The sequence below is a fragment of the Cygnus atratus genome, chromosome 6 (genome assembly GCF_013377495.2).
Source record: "Cygnus atratus isolate AKBS03 ecotype Queensland, Australia chromosome 6, CAtr_DNAZoo_HiC_assembly, whole genome shotgun sequence".
In the NCBI taxonomy this organism is placed as follows: Eukaryota; Metazoa; Chordata; class Aves; order Anseriformes; family Anatidae; genus Cygnus; species Cygnus atratus.
The window spans coordinates 17,944,094-17,968,183 of NC_066367.1; the positions used below are offsets into that span (position 1 = coordinate 17,944,094).

At 43.0% G+C, this 24,090-nt stretch overlaps 1 protein-coding gene across 1 annotated transcript in view; it reads left to right on the forward strand.

Moving 5' to 3' along the window:
• Positions 1-23,753, forward strand: part of CHN1 (chimerin 1) — a 96,468-nt gene extending 72,715 nt beyond the window's left edge. The window contains exons 8-13 of the mRNA XM_035567427.1: positions 6,360-6,444; positions 16,688-16,861; positions 17,568-17,645; positions 18,820-18,957; positions 19,956-20,061; positions 22,826-23,753. Of these exons, the coding sequence (XP_035423320.1) occupies positions 6,360-6,444; positions 16,688-16,861; positions 17,568-17,645; positions 18,820-18,957; positions 19,956-20,061; positions 22,826-22,997 (753 nt within the window). The 3' untranslated portion in view covers positions 22,998-23,753. The remainder of the gene's footprint in view (positions 1-6,359; positions 6,445-16,687; positions 16,862-17,567; positions 17,646-18,819; positions 18,958-19,955; positions 20,062-22,825) is intronic.
• The last annotated feature ends 337 nt before the right edge of the window (positions 23,754-24,090 follow it).

The window sequence follows — 24,090 nt, forward strand, 5'->3', positions numbered from 1 at the left end:
ATTTTAGGTTTCTTTTAGACTCCTAATACTTGGGGAAAAATGTTCAAAGGCATGGAAGATATCTAGAGAACAAAAGTGGAGGAAAAGCCTCCACAAAACTTCTCAGAAGATCTCAGCAGTTCTGCACAGCTGCTCCTGAAACTCGTAGTGTAGTACAAGGCAGTGCAAGCCAGAAAAGCTTTTAGGGATTGATGGATTTTTTTTTTCTCCAAAGGTATTTAATGTTACTTTTACTTTTAAAATTTTTGTGGAAAAGCCTTGGCTTTTCCAAAGCAGCTTCCAAGTAGTCCATTATTATTTAACCCTCTCTGGTTTCTGAGTGCTAGTCCCTGAATTCAAAATTTCCTTGGTTTAAAAAAAAAAAAAGTTTTTTTTTCTAATTTTTTATTTAAGCTGTAATTCCTTCCCACCTTACCAGTAGTTTTATAAGTCCTTAGATGTGGATCTCATGAGTCTTCCATGTGCACAGCCCCAAGGGCGAACCAGCTCATGACTCTGGTGGAAATGCACTGCTGGGGCAGGCTGGGCGTTTGCCTTTGTGAGCCCGCAGTGCTTCTCATGCTCTCCCATCATCAACACTTTTTCTTCCAAATTAGCTTGTAGCATCATTAGAAAAGCATTTCTCTTAGGAATCTATTAGGGTCTTGTATTATATTTTTATCATTAAGTGTAGTATATATGGCATGTATATGGAATGAAATGGGCAATGTTCCAGTTTCTAGATATCAATTTAAAGAAAATCTGCTGTTCCATCTTGAAAGAAAGGTGACTACTTTCATTTAAGTTACAAGGAAGAAGAGCCTACAACCTGCTGCTTCCTCTTCTGTTTTTTGCCTTGGCTCTCGTAGAGCACAAGCTAACCCCAATTTCCAGTTGTTCTCATTTCTGCTGACATGCTCAGCTCAAACCAGAAAGTCTACAAGATGTGACAGTGTTTCTGGCTCCAAGCAAGCAAGGACCTGGAGGAAGGGTCACCTGCTCAACGTTTGTGTCGGTGTATTCGCTGCCGGTAATAATGTTATTTGTACATGATGCTCTGAATCAGTGTCCTCCCCTTTTGAGCTGCTGGACGAAGTCATTACCACTGGCCCCCCACAGGTAACACGACATCTAGTTTAGGCAAAATCATCTGTGGTTTTGGAGATCTGTTCCAATGTTCTCAGTTACTCTCTTTTCTGTTACATCCTCACATGAAAGCAGATTATCTTACAGCTGCGGCGCTGCCGTGTGTGTTGTCATGGCAGTCGTCTTGCTTCTGAGATTACTCATCAGCAGCAGTATTTGTCTCACAGTAGGAAAGTCGTGTTCTGTAATATTTGGAGCGCTCGAGACTCTTGTTTTAGAGGACCTGTCTAATCATCATAATATGTGCAAAGATTGAAATGAAGCATTGGCTGAACTGATAGTTGAGTCCATTGATTTTCCTCGCCAATCTTTCTGCTGTACCCTTCGCATCCAGGCAATGTGTCTGGACCAGGGATGGATAAAGAGGACATGCCTACTGGGTGCCAGCATGAGCACGCTCACTGCCTGATAAAATCAACAGTGACAGTGGAGACAGACATTAATAATACAGGCTGAGTTCATCGTTTTAATTGAGACTTACAACATCTCCCATATCCAATTAAAACCTCGGTAGAGTCCCAGCAGGCAGAATTCGGTTGATGGAATTGCAGATCAGTGAGGACCACTGAGCTGACAGGCTCCATCAGCAGTGCCCCATGATCCTTAGGCATGAGTTTGAAAGGCGGCATAGCCAGCAGAACTGCACCCCTGGAGCACCACGCGGTGTAAGTGCTGGGTGCGTGTCATTTGTTCAGTCCCCAGCCGGCCTGGGCTCCTCCCCGAGCACCAACAAAGCTCCTACTCAGATCGTAGGACTCTGGAAGAAGGTAAAGCTGCAACATTTTTCCCATCCTTTTTCTAGTCAATATGTTTCATCCCAACACAGGTGATAGTGCACAGGTTTTCCAAAACCCGTTGTTCTCACCAGCAGCTCAGCGTGGAGGGCCATGCAAGAGGCTACGCTGCTCTGTATGGATCATGGGTCCTGTTAGAGCTGCCATTTGGGGAGACCATGGCAGCAGCCTCTAAATAGGGAAAGTTTTTTTTGTGTGCTGTCAGAAGGCCTGTTTTTTGTGTTCAGTGTTTATTTTGCATATACATAATTTGTCAGATCCAGCCTTGCTTTCTTCCCAGCAGTGGCTGTGTGGAAGCTCTGCAGATCCATCATGTTCTTTCACATCACGTTTCCAAAGCACTTTGCTGATATTCCTTCATTCTTCTCCTCCCTGCCTTGACAAGTTACATAATTTAGGTCTCCCAGTTACGAATGCTAATTATGTGCTGGCTCATTCTTGGCTTTCAGATAGCAGTCAAGGCTAGCTGAAGACTGCCTAGTAAAAACAAAAAGCATTAAAAATAAGTGGATTTACGAGATACACAGGTAACTTCAGCAGTGACCTTTACAGAGTCTGAGAAATATCTCAGAGAGATCTGCTTGAGGAGTTCACAGCTTGTGGTATAATCTATTGCCAGTCGTCATTTTAATTTGGTTCTCTTAAAAGTTTGTCTCTTTTTGTAAGCAATATTTTATTAAATTCAGAACAAAATTAAATGCAGTTCTGTAACACATAGTTACTAATCACAAGAGGTAACACATTTTCCTGGTGCATAAGAAAATGTCTTTTAAACCCAAAAAAAAACACTTCTACATAAGATCACAGTCTTTATTTTTATACCTTGCTGATGTTGTGGGAGATTTCAAAATAGAAATGCCAAGGTGTAAATCCAATGTGAGGCTGTCCTTTTATTTCAGACTTGCGGGCTTGCAGGATAGCTTAGTAGTTGTATTTTATCTAGATTTTGAAGTAGATATTTTCCTTTAAAATCATCTAGAATTAGATTTTTCTTTTAAATTTCATATTTCCCCTGGAATCTTACAAATTAAGATTAAGTTTATCTTGCTCTCCTGCTCTCCCATTTTCCATGTTCTTAAAAAAATCACGTACACTTGGAGCCTTATGGAAAGAGAGAGAGAAAAATGGTTTTGGGGCGGGAGTGAGAATGGAAGGGGTGGGAGATATAAAGCCCCAGTTGGCAATTCTGTGCTCTCACATTTTATAAGATAGTAAAATCTGCATGTGGCAGATGCTCTTTTTATAAGGAGAAAGACACCCCTTGTAATTTCAGTCAGGATCTCTGAAATTCTGCTGGGTGTGTTTTCAGAAATTTTTCTGGGAAAGCATCTTTTAGTTTTGAAAATAAGCAAGCCACTTGGCAGGTTTTTAGAATGGGGAATTGAATATAAAAATCGTAGTGCTGTATGAAAGGGTTGTCATGTAATAAATGCAATATTGTTTGCAGGTGCTGGCCCTCTAACTAACAAAGGGATGCAAACGTGTTCCGTTTTAGCATGCTGCCAGGCCTTGCTCTGCAGGATGAAATGGGATTAGAGGGCTGTTCTGACCTCCGAAGACCACTTTTTTGCAGTTTTCTGGCATGGCTCACTTACTCTGATTTCATTTCCAGAGGTGCTGTAGATTCAGAGCTGTCCAGTTCTGCTCCGTGGCAGTGGGGAGATTAACGCTCTGGCACCACCACGCTCTGTGAAAAGACAGCACCGCTTACAAACCCCAGAAGCAGCTTCAGAGCTGATCCCGCGGGGTTGCAGATACTAGGGATGGAAGGACATCATAGGCCTTTGGGCGTCCTAATTAATATTGCCAGAGAACATCCCCAGAGCGCATCAGATAAAAGTCAAGGCAAGATAAAGCATTACAAAAAATAGAAGAAACTACCTGTAGCTTTTAATTTGTTTAAATGTTGCAATCAGAGTAGTGGATAAGAAAGTAATTTGGATGGAGCAGTGTAAAGCTAAGCCATCTCAGGACAAATGTTCCACATGAGAAGTTAATTTCTTAAGAAATTGATGTGGCAAGGCATTTCTGTGTGTAGATGGAGCCTGGGATGTAGGGGATGAGAGAATGGGGATCGTGAGACAATGACCCTGAAAGCAAAGTCGGTCTTGGTCTCGTGAAGAGTGACCAATACATGCAGTACTGGTAGGGAAGAGGGGAGTCTGTTTTGTCCCTGCCCTTTTAAGTTGCTGGTGGGGCTTGGGGCATGCCAGTGCTGCAGGGAGCCCTGGGGAGCCAGAGCAGGGCCCCAGTACCAGGGAGGTGTTAGGAACACTTTTGCATGTGGCATGCTCCATGAATTTGATGGAGAGCAGTGAGTGGAGAAGTACAGGCTAGTATCATTTTGGGAAAAGATTCTTTTGTTCTTTTTATTTAGCAAAGAAAGTAGTTAAAAGTGTCAGAACATTCCAAGGAACAAGACAAAAGTCCGAATCCTTTACAGTCAGAATAATAAAAAACATATAAAAATTATTTTATAACACTGAAAATAATTCTGAAAAAAGGTTGGTTTTGCGCAAACTTTTGACTCATCATTTTCGTTTCAGTTTTCCTCAACAGAAGTTTTGAGAAGTGTTTTAAAGAAGTGTTTTTGAAGGAATGTTCTTTTGACCAAAAAAAAAAAAAAAAAAGGTGACTGAAAGGAGCCTTTTTTTTTTTTTTTTTTTTTCTTTTTTTCCAGCAGAAGTTGTGTTAGTCCTGCAGGCATTAAAGCACAGCATTTTGCTGGAGGATATTAGAATGTGCTTATTCTGGGAAGGGAAAGCTGCCAAAGACCTGGAGGAAAAAAAAAAAGGCACAGGGCTGAGGAAGAAAGCCAAGAGGATGTGGGTAGTGCAGGTGGGTAATGGAGAAGAAGGTGTGAAAAATCTCTTTGTGCTAGGAAGAAACAAGAAAATGGAGGTTGCAGCTGCTGACAGTCTTATCATCTGCTTCGAAGAAGTCAGCTGGAGCTGGGAGGAGAAGGGAGCACATTGCACCTTCAGAGGAGTGGGAGGCAGTGAGGGTGGCAGCTGGCACTGCTCGAGGATGGTGCCAGGCTGTGAGAAAGCAGCACCTTGCACCCCTCCGCTTCCTCCAGAGATGGCACAGCGTAGGGCGAGAGGCAACTGTAAGCCTGGCTTAGCACGGGCACCACCTGAACGAGTAGGTGCATTTGAGAGCGGCTCTGCAGGCTAATGTAGCAATCTGCCTGCTGCTGCTGCTTCACGGGCAGCAAATGCTGCAGAGCTTCAGGGGAGGCTGCAGACCTTCCTGTAGCCAAAACTGGAACTCTGCCTGCATTGCTAGGTGCTGCTCCGGGCTGTTGCTTGTTGGAGGTGTCACCTGGGATCCAGCTGCTGCGTACAGCTGGCAGAGGGGACGCTAACCTCCTCAGCTAGGTGCAGCACGTTCTGCTAGTTATAATCAGAGCACTGTGGTTAAAACCAGAAACACAGACACGTTTCAGGCAGCCCTTTTCCTCTTCTGTTCTGCACTGGTGTGACCAGACGCTGCATGCATGTGAGGGTACTGCCTGTGCTGGTACCACTGAGTGACTGGAGAACTGGCTGAGTTAAGCCTAAAGCATTTTTATTACATTTCACTGCAAATTTCATTACTTTATGATCACCAGTTACCAATTTTTTTGCCAGTCTATTCTAAACAGACACTCGAAGTCTTGTACACTGGCTTAAGCAAACGATGATTTTCTCTGCAAAGCACCCTGTGGTTTCCTACAGCACGCGCTTTATCAGAGTAAAGTCCCGAGCAGCTGATGGTGTCTGAAGGATTTGTAGCTCATGTGCAAGCCAGGACTGAAAGCAGCACTGGCTTTTTCTTCCCTAGCTTTGAATTTCTTCCTGGGTCAGTGGATTCTTGTTCCCATTTACTAGATTCATTTATATTTTCAATATGTGGCATTAGTCTGGAGAGAATTAATTTCCTTTCAGAGTCATTCTGAACTGGAAAGCCCCCAGCTGCATTTCCAGGACTTCTGTGCAGCACTGGTGCTTTTGCTGGCACGACCATCTCTGCCTGAGGCAGTCACACAGTGCCCAGCAGAGAGACGTACTTCACCTCATACGTACCTTATAGAGGTGAACTCCTGAACCATCGCTGTCTTGGCGCTGGAATCCCATCCAGGCAGAGGGGTGCCAGGAGCAGGGAGACGGGCTGCGACCACAATTGCTCCCATGTCCCACAGCAGCACAGAGCGGGAGCAGACCCCAGTCCCAGTCCTGCTGCTCTGGATGACACAGAACGGACAACTCGCCTTTCCACGGCAATTAAATCTTTCTGTGTTTTTTTTTTCTTCCTCTCCTGCAGTGGTAAAATTCCAGCAAATGTGCATGCAGTGCCTTCTAAGAAGAGGAACTCTGGCTGTTTAGACACATTGCTGTTGATGTCTGTGAAACAGTTGGATCATTTTAAATAATTTTCCTTTCTGCTACTGTCTTCCAGGTGCATACGTTCAGGGGCCCGCACTGGTGTGAATACTGCGCCAACTTTATGTGGGGCCTCATTGCTCAGGGAGTAAAATGTGCAGGTAACACTCGTTCTGTCTTCTTTTCCTAAGTCACTCCCAATGTTGTAACGATTGAATTTGCTGTCTGCTCCACTGTAAACCCATGCAGCAAGGGTCTGATCGGTCCCTTGTTGAAATCAAGGAAGATGTGTTCCCTCTGCTGCTGGTGTCCCCATGTTCATAACATCGCTGCGGTGATGCACAGCACTTCTCGAGTGCTCTTGGGGGGAAATGACAGCAATCATTGATTGTTTTTGTTTGTTTGTTTTCAGAATGGAGCGGAAAATAGGTAGATGTGTTATTACCTTTATTTCCTGTATAGCACTATGTATTGGTAGGTGTGAGAGACTCGCCAAGGGTCTCAATGTGCAAGGTGGGCAATCTGCAAATTTCACATTGTGGCTGGGAAACAGACGCTTGGGTTCATTTTCTTTCTGAGCCAGCAAACTCCCATTGTGCCATAGACCCTAAATCATGTTCCAAACTTGCAAACTTAAAATAATACTAAGAAAGAGGACGATGAATAAGGGATGTGTACAGAAATGTTGCATAAATATGCAGGTGCTGATATAAATGTATGACACACATGGGTGTCACTGCAGGCATTTCTAGGATTAAGCCTCTCCAAAGTAAAACACTTCGGCATTTTTATTGATGTGATTCTTCTGAAAAGAAAGGACAGTCTTCTCTTTTAAAAGGCAAAAAAGGATCAAAGTGATCAAAATAGTTTACTGTATTTAAAATGTATTTTATGACATTCTAGCAGCCACATTTATATAAATGGTGCAAAGAAATGTTGATGTATAAAGACCTGCATATGTTGCCCTGGAAACTGAATTTTCAAGCTAATTTAAGAAAATCTGCTCTGTCTAAAGCTTTTTGAAATCTTGTCTCAAGCAAATAAGAGAGCTCTTTACGTTATTTTGCAGTTCTGGGATAAAATTTAAACTGATATATAGCCAATTGTGATTGAAATATTTTAAAATGCTTCCACCAGAATTATTTGAAATGCAGTATTCTGTTATCAATAGGCTCTGCACTGTCCAGACTGTGTTTTAAATAGTGCTCTGTTTTAAGAGAAGATTATGTAAAAATGGCGTTTACTTCCTCTGTATTTTCCCTGTTCTGAGTATTTAGGGTTGCAGCCATATCCTTCACTGATGAGTTAAGACTCAATAGTTACTGCATTTGATGTTGCACGGGGTATATGTACAGTGCTAGAAGAGAAAGAGGAAGCCTGATTTTGTTCTTGAATCATTTTCTGAATAAAGCATTTATTTTTTGTTGACACATGAGGCAATAAATGTGCCGTCTTCCTTTCTCACCTGATGTAGAGTCCCCAGTTTTGGTGTTTAGAAGAAGTACTAAATATTTTCAGATTTTTGATAAATAACATTGATCCAGAAGATCAATAAAATCAAACAGTATGAAGGCTCATAATGCTACATGGCAATGTGGAATGAACAAATAATACTGCTTTTGTAATTAAATCTGAAGTGCTTATGATTCTGTGCTGCTTTTTTTTTTTAAATATAACTGTAATGTAGCTGATTCTCTGGTTTTATGCAGATTTTTCTAAAAACTTCCAAAGACTGGTTTTCTTTCCTGCTTATGGGAATGGTAATAAGTATTGCATGCCGCCTTTTTTTTCCTCCTTGACAGTCTAGAGGAACATATGTGTATTAGATGACTTCATAGTTTCAGAAACTATAATTAGGGCTTACTATCTTGTGTAAGGTTTCATATCGGTGTTGGTAGCTTCCAGCATCTTCGATGATCTTATTCATATTTTAAAATCCCACATCATACGACCACGCTTGCTTGCTGAAGCATCTGTGGGTGTTGAGGCGCCGGGTGACTGAGGTGGGAGAGGTGGCCCAGGTACTGCTCAGCCAGCCCTCCAGCCACTGAAGGGCCCGTGTCCTTTGAGCAGAGGCCAAATCCTGTCCTCCTCAGTGTGATGAGTGGTGACCAGGGAAGGCACACTCTGAGATGGGAGAGCTTTATGTGGAGGAAACACAACAGGGCGTTCAGCACACGTGTTGAGTGTCATTGTGGGCGTGGAGATGCCTTCAAATTCCATGAAAAAAAAATACTAATTAAGCATGGTTTTCTGAAGAGCAGAGTTATGAAGGCTGCACTTCCCAGCCTAGCAGATTTGGTTCCTGTGTGTGGCCTGCATGGCTTTTTTGGGATTGAGGGACCAGCTCTCCCGAGGACGTGATCTGCAGCCTGTCCACCCAGCGGGCTGCCCTCTCACTTGTCCTCCCCTTACTGCAGGGCTAGCTTCTAGCTGCCAGCCAACTTCAGCAATACCTGACAGAGAATTAGGGGCTTCCCTGATAATTTTATTCTCATACATTTCATAAAGCTCAGCAGCTGGGCAGAGGAGATTTTGGTTTGGAGGTTCCATGTTTTTGTTTTGCAAATCAGCAGAGGAGGGCTGATTAATCAGCATGGCTCAGCCTAGATCGTAGGTTTTTACCATTTCGTTTGATGGGATTTTGGCTGGATTTTTGAGTTTGTTTTAGTGCTGTTTTGTGTCACCCAGATGGTTGAGTTGCCGTGTTTCTTTCTGTGCCTGACCCACAGCATTGCACAGGCCCACCAGCCCAGGCAGCACAGCCCACCAGAGCGGCACTGAGATGGCGGCATGAGGGCAGAGACACACAGTGCGGCGGGGCCTAGGTTGCCACTGGACCCAGAGCAGTGTGCAAGAGCCCGGGCCTGGGGGCCGTGGCTTTGGCTGTGAGATTGCATGCTTTGGGGGGAGGGGGGGGTGAAGGTAGTAATCATTTTGCTGCTGAACTGAGCCATTTTGATGTGGAAACAGTGAGGCACTGTGCACAGGGAGCCACACGAGGCCATTGCTTTCCGGAGAAGATACGTACTTCAAAAAACTTACAGCTTTTAGCAGGAGGCAGCTCACTTGTGTTCACATGGGGTTCGACGTCACTCCAGGGAAATCCACAAGATCTGTTTTGTGGTCTGTGTAATCACATTATTGGGAATACCTATGAGCAAAACTGCACTGATCATATGCAATTTCAGACTTTCTAAAGTATTTGCTCTTATACCAGACAGTTGCACATCTCAAGAGGAATCTGTTAGCTGTACAGAAGTGAGAAGTTTAACAAATATAATGGGTTACTGTTTGGGCTACACTCAGCTCTTCCTCAGTCAGCAGAAGCACAAAATCGTCTCAGCAGAAGCACAAAAACATGCAAGAATAAGCATGTGGGACAGTCCAAGATTGGTCAACAGAGATAAATGTCATCCATTTCAGAGCAGAGGAGGGGAAGCTGGAGGAAAAATAGGAGCTTATTCGTAATGGCTGGTAGATTGGCTTTTGTTATACAAACAAGCCAGTCCTTTGCAAAATAATAAACCAGAAGCAAACGCTCAGAACCATACCCACACCATAGCAACCAGCAAGGATGCCTTAGCAACTTGAACTGCCCTGACTCGGGCTTTGTCACAGGCCAGCATGATTGAATGTGTCCCCTCAGCCAAAATACAGCCTTGAGTGTGTTCAGTGCCGTGTTGGGCATCGTCCCATATAACTAGCCTCCGGAAGATGGGCTGTCCGTAGCGCATACTTGGTCAGGCTTTATGTCAGACAAAGAAGGAAGAGTATGTCTCTTTGCTTGCAAGGTTTGCTTGTATTAGAGTGAATCCTTATCACAGGCATCATCAGCCCTCCTGCCTTAGAGGGTCATGCTTCCAATTTTTACATCCTAGCCACAGGCCCTTAAAGTTTCTTTGAGCTGAAAGCTCATCTATATGCAAGGAATCTGCCTTTTCTGATGTTGTGCTCCATCTCCAGCATGCTTTCCTTTGGGCTTTTGCCATAAGTAGAAATCACTGAAGAAGTGTTTGAAATTATAATGCCAGCAGCTTGTGTAAACATTGAAGCTCAGCAGAAGCTAATGAAGCTCAGTTCCAAATCCAATGCATAAACTTAAAAAATAAAAAAATAAAGTATTCTTAATTACATTTTTAAGAATGTAAGCCCCCTATGCAAGGCTCCCTGTGCTTACAGTGCTCATCCCATTCCCCAGAATGTGTTCAGGAAAGAGACTAGAATAATATCCAAGGAAAAGCTGTAGAAAGCACCAGGGAGTTCATTTTATGAATGATATAAACATGTAAGATTCAGAAACATTAATGGAGACTGGTGTGTTATCAGAGCCTAGAGCAGGGCATTCATGCTGTGTTGGTGCATGGCCCAAGTAGACTCATAGACCAGCAGGGTGGTCAACTTGTCAAGGGCTGCAGGTTTCATGCCCTTCCTCAGCCCATCAGAACTGTTCAATGCTCTCTATAATTACCTCCTACCTCTATACCCTTTTGCTTATTGTTCTTAAGAAGTGATTTAGTCAGGATGTTTTTTAGAACAGACCCACACCTGTTCATTAAAAATACATCCAAACTTCTGAGGCGTGTACCCAGGTTCTGCTGGTTTCCTTGACTGTGTAAAGCATGGACAGAGCCCCAAACCAGAACAAGAGCAAAGCAAAGCCACAGAGGCAGGGTTCATGGTCAGGGGCTGTGGGAAGGGGACTGTTAGGAGAACAGCCCCTGCCCACCTCAGGCAGGTGGAGATGCTGTTGGAGGAGATGCACACCACCTGACAGGCTGTTCCACCAGCTCGGGATCTGGTGGTGTTCCTGTGAGGAATGAGCTCCAAAATTTTGAAATGCTAATCAGGCAGTGGAGCCTTGCCTCAGAGCCGTTCCCATGGGAAAGCTGAAACTGTAAATCCTAAAAATGTCTTTATCTCCAAGCCCACACAGACCTGGAAGCCTCGAGCAAGCCAGTGGCCCACTAAGGGAGCTGTTGAGGAGGTAGGCAGGTGTCGTGGCAGGGAGCCAGGGAAGTTTCTGACCAAACTTATGTCTGTGATTGTTCAAAACTACCATACAATCAAACCACCTCCACCAGATATATTCTGCTGAAAGAACATTTTGCTTGGAGGCACAGAAATACATGTTCTTTTCATTGGGAATAAGGGGGAATTGGCTTGTTCTAGGAGGCTTCTTTTCTTATTGTATTTCATAAGCCCAGGTTTTTCTGTAGTGTTAGGAATTTTGTTGCCAAGTAACTAGCTGCCCTCTAGAAATTCTTTCCTAAAGAATAATGTACCCAATCGTGCATGATGTAGTGGTATGGCTGTTAGCAGGTTTAGGGGAGCCTATGTATGTGCTTGGAAGCAGTTTTGCCATGACATTGCGTAATGAAGTGCTCAGGACTGTGGTGGGGCTTGGGCTGCTCCCAGATGTGAGTTGCAGGTTAACGAATGGCATGCATGAGGCAGGCTAGCAGCCCAGCGTGGCTGCCTGTTACCTGCTTGGCACGGCCCTCCCGGAGAGGGCAGACCTTCACAGCACAGCCCTGCCACATGCTTGGAAGTACACAGCGCAGCTCGTGGTGCCGCTGGGGTGACTGCATTAGTGTGCCTGTTGACACGCACTGGGTCCAAGAGAATAGGAAACATTACTTTCTCCACTCCAGAGAAGAGCATTAAATTATTAAAGGGAAGTTACTAGCTCATGACTGATTTATGAGAGCAAACTCCTTTCTAACCTTTTCACCCTTGCAAAAGTAACGACTCCAATAATTTGTGCTCGAGTAGAAGCCATCATCTTTGCATCTTGGGTAGCTTACCAAAGGCAGTAGCATTGTCCCGTCTGTCAGGTGCCGTGGTGGTCCTGCCCAGGGCATCGCGCTGCTCCAGTGCCAGCAGCTCTGCGCTTCCCACCACTCCCACGCTTGACGTAAATCTCTAAAGAATGCTTCATGCTTTTTGCAGATAACGTATGTCTACCTTTTAGCTCTTAAAGCTGCTCGTCGGAGTGACCAAATGCATGAATTTTTCTTTGGGATAATTCAAAAACACAATTAGAGTGATGTATATAGCATATGGTATTGTTCCAGTGGAGCACGATCAGCAGCCATGTTAACCAGTAAATTGTAAACCAGAAGAAATCTAAAACTGCCTAAAATCAAATCAGCAGGATAACAAAAAGTGACAGCTAAGTGTATTTTAGACTCTGCAAATATTTATAATGTGTGCTCATGGGGCAATATTAAAGTACATACATCTTTTGGTTCTGCTCATGCGTTTGTATGAATGCCTTACTTGTCTTTCAGCTCAGTGGACGAACATCAGTATTAGCTGTTTCTAAAACATTGCAAAACCTTTTTCTGGGCATTGTAAGAAAGTATTGTCAGGCTGGTTTTAAATTTAATACCTCTCATAGGAGCAATGTCACAGCCCACCTGAGCTTCTAGATCAATATGCTATTAAAGTAAGGGTAGCTTATCACAGACTTTTAAAGCTGTCATCTAAAATGACTTTTTTTTTTGCTAAATTTCCAAACTTCCTATATGCTTTTGAATTTATGGCTGTATTTTTTTAGCCATACTTGGTGTATTTGAAAGGTGGCCACAGTTTGATAGCGCTATAAAAAGGAATGGTATGCATGACTTACAATTCTAGTCCTGAGAAATCATCGCTGTAAAGGTGGAATTCTGATCAACTGAAGTCAGCAGAAGTTTTTCTATTGACCTGCCAGAGGTCATGAGAGATCTTTTAAATCTGCCCTGTATTATTATAGGATTTATCGGCAGATATGGTGCTTTAGGGGGACTTTTTTTTTAGCCAGTCAGGGGATAGGCTCTGATGAACTTCTGTAAGAAATGGGTAAGGCTCTTTGTTACATTAGAGTAGATCAGGAGTAAAGTTGCTAATGCCAACTTAGCTATTCTGGATTTATTTTGATATAACGGAAAGTAAATAGATCTTAGATTTGAAGTCAGTCTCTTGGTCTTACTCAGTGAACCCAGCCAAATCATGAAGATCACGTGTGAAGGAAGCAAACAGTCCTAAGGCTTCACTATGTGGAAGCACGAAGATTTGGGACTAGGCTTTCCTGTTCCGTGTTAGCCAATTCTCAGACAGTGGGTTTCAAAGCTTTCATGAAGATCCTCCAATGAGAACAGAGGGCAGTTTTATTTGCAGTGTAGTTCCTGTCTTTTAGTACTAACAAGTAAACTGGATATCGTTAGAGTAGAAGGTTCCACGCAGCAATGTGGAGCAGAGGGTTGACCTCCTGGCTGCATGCTTTTTACCTTTGCATTAGCAAGACAGGTGATCATCCTTCATCTGCATGTGACTCTGGTTGTTAGCTTAGTCAGGGACTAGTGACTGAGACATGACTGTTGTTAGTGCAGGAGAGGGACCCACCTCATAGAAATCATGGCATTGGGGAATTTCAGCTTATTTATTGAAGCAAATACAATTTTCCTATTGCAAATTCACCAAAATCTCCTAGAACTGTATACTGATGTTGAATTGCTAAGGTAAGGTGATCTCCTACGTAAGAGGTAAAGAGCCTTGTTTGTTAGAAAGGTATCGCGCAGCCCAATAATACCGAACATAGTGTTCATGCATTTTATAAGCATTAACTATCTGAAATATTTCTAGGTTTTAAATGTTTCTCAGGAGTGTTTGTAAGCCCTTAAGCAGTGGAATGGTGCATAAAATCCAATCGAGTGTAAAGGAAGAACAAAAGACAGCAGAGGAAAGTTGACTTTTTCTTTTGTAATTATTATTCTGGCATTAATGAGGTCAGATCCAAAGCCAGTCTGAATCTGTAGGATTAGCAATAACACAATTATTTTCTGAAGCAAGGTTTTCACATTGGAAACATCTCTGTAAGTTAGCTATTTTCATGAAATAAAACTTTCTTGTATATAAATATAATTAGGATGATCTCAGCGAATGTGGTAATTGCTTTAAGTCAAGTATAAGATACTTGGAAGCATGTTTTTTCTATTTTTATATATTTTAGTCTTAATTAGCCTTGGATTCCCAGAGATGTAACTCTGAGCTACATTGCTATCTATGTGCAGTGGCTAATTTGTACTCACAAAATTACTACTGAGTCCTTGTAAGATGCAGCCATTTCAGTCCTGTAGACAATAGTTTTGATAGACATGTTAGAGCATTTCTGATAAATATTTTAATATTTCAAACTTTTAATCTGTGCTGGAATAGGTGCTTCTTGCAGCGGTTTTAGGAATCAATGTGCAATAATTAATTTGCATTCATAAATACTATTACTACTCAAACTTAGGGTTTCAAATTAAAGGAAATCAAGAATTAGGATTTTCTCTGGGGTATCAGTTTGCTTCCCTTCTGTGTGTGCATTGAGATATTGCCCCTAATTATTTGGCTACATGCTATTTTTACTCCACCACTTCATCCTTGTTCTGAAAGCAGAACGGATGGTACTTGCTTACCAGCACCTACTTAGTATTTTTTATTTCTCCTTGATGTTAAAAGTGTAGCCATTGGGCTTGCTGAGGGCACAGTATTGAAACCGTACTCCAAAGATGAATAATTTCTCCTCTGTGTTCCCATAAGCCTCTAAGGGATTTCTACAGCACCAGAGAAAGCTGGAACATCATCTCCTTCCCATTTTACAGCTGAAGCACTGAGATGCTGGAGGATTCAAGTCACACATTTCCAAAGAATTTTGGGACCTGGTTTTCCAGAGTTCAGACAAGGAGTGCTGGTGGTATTTAAACATGGGTAGAGGCGCCCTTGCCACCGCTGACTGGTGCCCTCAGAGTTTCTTCAGTAATGCCGCTTGCTTGCAGGGAGCAGGTTTCACCTTGATGGCTTTGCCCGAGGTGTGTTCACCACACAAACTGACAAAGAGGCGTGAAATGCAGAGCTGGCAGCTCCCCGGCCTTGGCACTAATCACCCTCACAGGGCAGGGGGCGTTCCTGCACAGAAAGCTGAGGGGAGCTTTAATCAGGCTGGAGCTGGAGCCCAGGGCTGGTTGAGGTGATTGAGGTGACGTGCCAAACTTGAACTGCAAGCAGAGAGGGGATGCTTTACAGAGGAGCCCGAGTGACAATGCTGGTGGCTTTACAGGCCTGTTGAGTTAACACAGCGCTGTTAGCAGCAGGCTGCAGCTGACGTGGTGGAAATTAAACTTCTGGGCTTTACTGTTTTGTAAAGATCAAAGTCAAATAATCTATGGAGCATTAATGAAAATACGGGTATTGGCAAAAATCCAAAGGGAATCTCTACACGCAGCTAGCTATTCAGTACTGCAGTGGGAAGTTACGGATTTCCATCAAGGAAATCATTGATCCTCCATTGATCCTTCAAGCACCTACGTCCTTTAATTCTGCTGCTGTGGAAATGCAGGGGGCTGTGTATGGCACCGGAGACATGCAGGGCTGGAGTCTCAGTGAATACTAAGTGCAGGTTAGACCATGGGAAACATCCTGACCACACCATGCCATGCTTCTTGCCAGCTGCTGTTTTCTCACAGAAGTGTGTGAGTCTTTGTTACAGAAGAAACTGTAGTGAAAATGGGGGCACTGCCCTTGGCTGTGGGTAGTGCAGGAGCTGGCCGGGCACACCAGGGCTGCTGCTGGTGGCAGTGTGTGCTTAGCTTAAAAGGGACTGCGCTGCTCTGCACATCTTCACTGGGTAATTAGTGCTGTTTTCCTACACTTTTTTTTTCCAAACCCAGATTAGTATGTTTTGTGTGGTTTTGGAGAGAGCAAACGTTTTTCCATAATCTGATTATCTGATTTCAATTAAGTTTCACTTAAACTAAATCTCATTCTCAGCGTGTTTGCAATAAAGGTGTGGAGTTGTTTGTTTATGCTTAAAAAAACAAAACCCACAAATATTCCCGAAGCCACTTTTAAAATACATAGAACTGTTTTGGTGACTGCCAGCACTGCTTCACAAACAGCCTATGAGCCTGTATCAGAGGGGCAGCCCTAGAGCAGTCCTCGTGAAGTGCCCCTGGCAGCGTGGGGACTCTGCGGCTGCATGTCTGCTCCCCATGCTGGGGAAGGGGCCCTGTCACCAGCAATGCTGTGCTTGGGCTGTCGCACCTGGAAATCCGCAACGACCTGGAAGGAAAGTTTAGGTCATGGTAGCAACACAAATACTGGTGGGGAACACAACTGGCTCGTACACCTTGATTCAGTAAGCCCCGGGGAAAGTTTATCAGTTCATGTTGGATCTTTGAGGCATGGAAGGAATGTCTTGGGTAGAAAATACGTTGCTTTAAGTCTGTCCCAGCCTCGTGCGTTTGGTCGTTAAGAGGTCTCTGCAGAAGTAGTAGTTGCAGGATGAGGTCAGGATCTGCGTGCACTCAGCAGTGGTGACCTCGGGATACATCTTCACCAAACACCAGCCTAATCGTCCTTTCATTTTTCTCTCAGATTGTGGTTTAAATGTGCACAAGCAGTGTTCCAAGATGGTCCCAAATGACTGCAAGCCAGACCTGAAGCATGTCAAGAAAGTGTACAGCTGTGACCTTACCACGCTAGTAAAAGCACACTTCACAAAGAGACCGATGGTAGTAGACATGTGCATTAGGGAAATTGAATCCCGAGGTAAGGCGTAGTTAATGGGCTCTCGTTTCTTTACTGATAATCCGTTTAGATTGATCTGGGTCATCTGGGTTTCTGCTGAGTGTATGATTGCTCAAAACAGGTTTGCACAAGACATTTTATGACTACCAATTACCCTGCACTGTTAATATTATACTTCGTATTATTTCATGGTTCGTACCCATTTATAATTTTTATAGATTCTGCTAGAAATTGCTTAATGAACAATTACTGCTTTATAGTCACATCTTGGCACCTATCTTTCCAGTAATATTTTTATTAAAAAATCAAGTGAATGTGCTAAAGCAAAGCCAGTTAGTATTGACGTTTCCTCTTGCTAGATCCCCTAGCACACAGAATATCCTTTTCTAGAATTAGAATATTTGTTTTCATTCTGAAATGATGACTGAACATCTCACATGCTAATCTCAGTTATTTTTAAATCCGTTGTAATTGGCTTAATATGTTTCTTCAGCTCTGAAATCGTTTGCATAAACATAATTTAGTGCTGATTAAACAAGGCAGCTAATGCAAGGGTCAGGGTTAAAAGGCCAGGGTGAGATTTCATTCTGAAAGGAAAGCCTGATAAGGCTTTTAAAACCGGTCTGCTTTTTCTCCCTTAAATGAAGAACCTAGAAAAAAAAAAGAACTGGGTAGAAGGAAACTAAAATTAATACTGATTTTAATCCTGTTAAAATGTTCATTGCAGGTCTTAATTCTGAGGGACTGTACAGAGTCTCAGGATTTAGTGATCTTATTGAAGATGTCAAAATGGCATTTGACAGAGGTACGTTCTTTCCTGCATGCTGTACCCTCGTGCTGCTGTGTTAAATAGACACGGTTTTTCTGCACAGCCCCTGCCTGTCTCATGCTCCACCGCGCAGGCGGTCTGAAGGAGTCTGGGGGCTGTTCTGGCAGAAGAGTGGGGGAGTCTCCCCCATCAGAAAAGCACATCAGCTTTTCTTTGGCCTTTATTACCAAAATCTGCTCTTCTCCTTCCAGCAGTGTCTGTGCTTCAGTGATGATGTACATAGGAAAGGGTAAAGCTTTCTGAACTACTGCCCTGGTTTGCAAGTAAAACTACACTCGGGGGGGTGGGGGAAGGATAGGGCAAGCAGTGAAGTGCCTTAAGAGGACTGTGCAATTTAAATTCATCTTTCTGGATGAAAGCTCCAAAATAATAAGATAAATACAATCACGCAAAGTTTGAATTATTACAGTCTAAAGGAAGTCAGTGAGAACAGACTCTTCTCTCTGGCAAAAAGGCAGTAGGAAAATTAAAGGCTTTCCAGCTGCAGTCCCCCTGTCCCAGTAGAAATCAAGGCCAAAATCCATTCTGGAAACTCTCTCTCCTGTTTCAGCAGAGAACTGGACCTATTCACACAACATCTGCCTCCTCTACAGCCTTAGCAGGGTGGAGATGTGCTGGAGAAGCCAAGTTTTGAATCCATGTCCACTGCGGTCAGGAGTAGGTAGTACGCTGTAGCTAAATGGTGAACACATGTTTTTCTTATAAAACAGAGAGGCTGTGGACAAAGTTGGTTTCCTTTACCTTTTTTTTTTTTTCCTCAGACTTTCCCTAATTTGTCATGCAGTGCTGACAAATGTCTTGTTTGGCAATGCAGTGTGTACAGAAATAGCTAAGCTTCCACACGTTTCTACAACATAGATACTGCTAGAGGAGGCAAGCAGTTTTTTTCCTAGAAAAACCGAACACTTCATTTTCTATAGTCATTTGAAATGAAGAAAGGATAAGTTTCTGTGTAAAAGGCTTGAGGTTTTAACTGTGAAATGATGAACTTCACAGCCCAGTAATGCACTGTTTTGCTTATAAATCCAAAATGTATAGTCGTGTCTAGTTTAATAATGTTTGCTTAAGCAGGGTATTATTTTTGTTTTGAATACTATTTTACATCTGTTTACATTTCCAAGGCTTTAATGTCAATGCCTTCTCCACACAGATGGGGAGAAAGCTGATATTTCTGTGAATATGTATGAAGATATCAATATTATCACTGGTGCACTTAAACTGTACTTCAGGGATTTGCCAATTCCACTCATCACGTATGATGCCTACCCAAAGTTTATAGAGTCTGCAAGTATGTATAACGCATTTTCCTCCTGTTCTTCATTCTCATCCTTTTCTTCTTTTTGTGCATGACTTGCCTATTGACATATTCTGTCCCAGCAACTCTTCTGCTGCATGTTCTATTTAGTAAGGATCAAGGAATAAACATGTGCTGCACGTTACAACAAAATCACATGGTACCACACAATTGTGGGTACATTTTTCTTCCCCTTTGTCGCCAGGAACACTTCCTTTTCCTCACATTTATGGATTGGATTGTTTCGCCTGTATTGTGTGAATCCCTAATACTGGATAGTGACATTTAAAGTCTTTGCTTTTGTCTTGCTAGAAAGGTGATTTATGAAAATGTTTAGAAATAAGATAAGCCACTTGTTTCTAGAGATGTCTGTTTTGAGTGTTTTTACAAGCTGATAAGTGCCCATCCTAAGGCCACTGTCAGGGCTGGCCTCTGCAGGCATGGCAGTAAGCCCAGCTGGAACATTTCTGCCAAGCATCCTGGCTGCCTGGAGCAGCTCTGCGACTTGACAGGCACACCATGCACGCCTGGAGAGGTCTGGGGTGGCCATGGGTAGAGAAAAGAAGGGCCAGATGCTGGGCTTGGCACTGCTCTGGAGAAGGCTCTTTTCAAGCAGTGTGGACACCACCAAGGAAACTGATGGCAAAGTTCCCAGTACTTTTTGCTGTTCCAGGGCTGCACCTGTAGATTGTTTGTGCAAAACTAGTCCAGTCAGCAGGGGCTGCTAGGGGAATTTTTTTTAGTAGGTTGCTGGGAATCCTTTGGAGTGTAATTTTTAGGCAGTTTTCGTTGTCTAAAACCAATCACGTCCTGACCGTGCTCTAAGCACCTTTGGATAGGCAAATCCTCCACAAAGAGGTTTGGATAGGTTCTTTAAATACGTAATCCAACAGAGCTGTGAGGTCCTGCTTTCCTCTGCAGGCCACCGTTCTTGTCCTTCCATGCATGACTGTGGGCTGTCCATGTGGTGACCATGAACATCTGTGTTTCAGAAACCACCGATCCGGATGAACAGCTGGAAATTCTCCATGAGGCGCTGAAACTGCTGCCGCCTGCACACTGTGAAACATTAAGGTATCTCATGGCACATTTGAAGAGGTAGGTGGACTGTCTGGAAAGAACTAAGCCAAACTTGTTTTTAGGAAAGTTCATGTTAGGACCTTCAGAAGAGTCTGGGCAAGGCCCACCAAATTCTGCAAAGCAAATTAAGAGTTGCTCCTGGAGTCTGGCTGTGGTGGGGAATGATAGACCGCACAGTGGTAAATACCCAAACATTGTTTTTTACCCAACTTTAAGCATTCACAAAGTATCTGAAGGACATAAGTCAAAAAAGCCCACAGTTTCGAAGCACAAAAGTCACCTGCCTAACAGATTTGCACTATGTTTAAAGTTACAGTGAATGTTTATGGTAAAAGAAAAAAATAGTCTTGCTGGGAGTAATAAGTTACTCCCCGGGCAGGGAAATAATACAGTTTAATGCCTATGGATTGGTGGCTTTTTCTGCTGTCTCATCTAACCTGATCATCCCTGATACCCTAAAAAAGATGGTGGATATTGGGCACAGAGGGCCATCTAGCCCCAGGTGCAGTGGGGCTTGCCAGCATGGATACCCCCATGCCAGATGCCACTCTCAAAACTAGGAACATCAGTTCTGTGTGTGGTTTCTCCACCACCCTCAGATGTGATTGAAACTGGTCAGTAGGTTTAAAAATTGCTAGATAGAGATTGACGGATGAATATCCAGTGCAACAGCAAAGGTCCTATTTATTTCAGGAAAGTAGGGGGAAAAAATCAATATGACATGTTAGGGTATCAATTTCATCTTCTCAAATAACTCAAACTTATTGGCAATATATAAGAATTACTCCCTTTCTTTAGAAAAAGACTTGATTTTAAGCTCTTTTTTTTCCTTTTATAGATCTTGTACAAGTAGGAATACGTTGACTCTGCTGAATACCTCAGGCAAAATTCAGCTACAGGGTTTCTGCCTGATTTGTCCATTTATTTCAGTGACATTTCAAATGTGTCTTTTAGAACAGACAGAGGGATGAAAGACTTAGGGAGAAATAAAAAAAAAAAACACTGCTTACTGCTTGTCAAGTATGAAGTTAATTTTTCCTTACCCTGTTCAAGAGTTGCAATTGCTGCTCCAGTTAGCAAGTTGCTTTGGCACATCATATTTGTGGTATAGGTGAACAATAAGGTAGAAGGGTGACAAAATTCACTCATTTTTAAACTTCCCCTTAGTGTGTTTGTTAAAACAGGCTGTGGTGCTGGAAAAGCTGTTGTCTTGCTACTGAATTCAGGTAATCAGACACAGCTCCTTTACCTGAGATAACTACTAGTTGAAGACACAGAAGTTTAGAAACATCAATCCCACTTGTTTTAAAATAAAAATTAAAGCAGAAGACAAAAAGGGGAGAAAAAGCTTGTCTTCATATATATATATATATATATATATATATATATATATACATACCAAAGGATTTGTTCATGCAACAAAAGAGATGCCAGAGCAGTGAAAAGAGAAATAATATAACCAAGCTTTCAATTACTGCCCCTAGATGCATAGTTGTTTCTGGGAATCCTTACGGAGATTCATTTTGTATAAAACAATAGTGTATATTTAAACTTTTGCATAATACAAATTTGTTTCCTCAATTGAGGCAATTCACCGGGATGGATCAAGGCAGGAGCTTCGGCTCTGGGACAGGCTTTTCTCTCCCGCACCCACTGCAGCGGACAGCAGTAATGGGCCACTCGGGGTCAGGCCGTTCTCCTCCCGCGCCCCTCATGGTGCTGATGCTGCCCATGCTGAGGCAGAGCAGCACAGAGGAGCACAAGGTGCTGTACTAAGAAATACCATCCTGTGACCCCAGAGACCATCCTAGCTGTCCAGCAGTGACGCTGCTGGCACTGGCTGAGCAGACGTGTTTCTGCAGTAGCCCCAGCAGAGAATGCGTCTCCTGTGGGTATGGTTCTTGGCCAGGAGTTAGTTTCTGGAGGCAGCCTCCACATGTGCCCAGAAGCAGGGCCTCAGCCCACGGCTTTGATGAGGTCAGGTTCCTGTGGAGCAGCAAAACGTGGCCTCCCTCCATCCCTCCTCTTCTGCAGATGGAGAGCGGGCAGCAGGAGCCCGCCATGGGCTGGGGCTCAGCTGCTTGGCAGATGTTAGGGCCCACAGAAGAAGAGGTGGGGGGGTGGGAGTAGGCCTGTCAGAGCACAGACTTCATAGCATGCTGCAGATGCTGTGAAAATGAGCTTCTAGTGAGATCCTCATGGTTTCAAAGCGACCCCAAAGTGATGATTTCATTTTTTAGTACAAGCCACAGGACGTAATTTGTACTGGAGGGGAATGAGGTGCATTCAGGCCAACTTAGCGCAGTTAGCGTGTAATGCGTAAAGGCAGTGACTTCACGCATGCCTCGCCTGCATTGCAGTTGCACGCGTGAGGGAGCAGCAGTGTGACCACGTGGCATGGAGTCACATCATGCATCTCTGGTGAGCTCAGCTGCTCACGTAGCAGCTCTGACAGGCTCTCCAGGAGCACAGCCTGCTTCCCAGGGGAGCAGCCTCCAAGTGCTGCAGATTAAAGAGCAAAAGCAAAATGGTCCCAGTTCAACTGAAAGCAGTCATCAGCCCCCTCACTCAGTACACTGTAACCCTTGTGGAGGTAAACGTGGTCTGTGTGCCTGGTAGGACAGAGACATCTGACTCAACATATATCTGCAGGTCTGGGAGAAAAGCAGAAAGATGTTTGCAGCTTCTCCTCCCCATTTTTTTTTCAAGCCTATGCAGGTACTATTTGGCACGGAAGGCGTCTTTCAGTCAGTGAAAAACACTTTTCTGTCCTTTCTTACAGAGTAACACTTCATGAAAAGGAAAATCTCATGAGTGCAGAGAACCTGGGCATAGTTTTTGGACCAACTCTTATGAGAGCGCCAGAACTGGATGCGATGGCTGCATTGAATGACATCCGTTATCAGAGACTTGTGGTGGAGATGCTTATAAAAAATGAAGACATTTTATTTTGAATATTTTGGGGGTTTTGTAATAAAAAAGGAAGCAACAGTGTTCTATGGATGAAGGAATATTTTAAAGTAATTTAATGGCTCTTGTCGCTGAATTGCATATTTGCTAGAGCTTTCGATGTATTCAGGATAAAAATGAAGGAACTCTTTGTCATTTCTGTAGTGCCATTCAGCTGATGTTGAAAAAGGTTAACACATACTTTCCAGTACTAGTAATCCTGGGTGTTTATCATGTGAAAATAAAAAACAAGAAGCCTACAGCTATTGCATGATTTGCTCCCTGTTCTCCCTGCTCTGGTGAGAATCATTCCATGAAGAAAACAACTGATCTGGTGCAGCATCTTTGTTCTGGATAGTTTGTGGTTGTAATTCAGCATGTTTCTCAGTGTAAACCTGTTGTGAATTTGCTTTTATGTTCTATGTAATTGGTTTCTGATACTAAAAAGAAGGCCGACTTATGTGAAATTGAGCCTCTGGCAGTTTATTGACACTTCATATCATTCTCTGCCACTTTTTTGGCTGATTTGTTCTTGGGTTTCTTTCAGTTTTTTCATCATATAGTAATTTGTTTTTAACAGAAACAAAACATGTACTTTAAATGTTACTTTAAGTAATTCTCCATGATGTTTATGGTGGTTGCAGTGAAATCTGCAATGCTGAGCAGTGTTCCTTTATTATGATTGCTATTTCAATTGTAATTTTGTATTTTTATCTGGCATGCATATATTAATTTATTAAATTTTGCTTTTAGAACTCTAACGCCAAGCTATTTATTTTTACTTAATGAACATGTTTCAAAAATACTGTTTGTTTCACTGTTCACATTGATAACTTTCACACTGAACAGCCTCTGAATTAAAAGAAACAAGTTAGGTCTTTACAATTTCTGTCAAGACCACTCTGGTCTAAATACTTCAGAGTCTGATGCTTTGTTAAGGTTCCCAGGAATTTCTCTTTATATTTCGTTTGAAATTTTCTTTCTTCTTTGTCCAGGGTGCTTCTACAGAACGCTTCAGAACTCTTAAATAAACCAAAAAAAGGTACCATCAAGCCATCTACTCCTTCATAAATGATGTATACTGCTATAATTAACTAT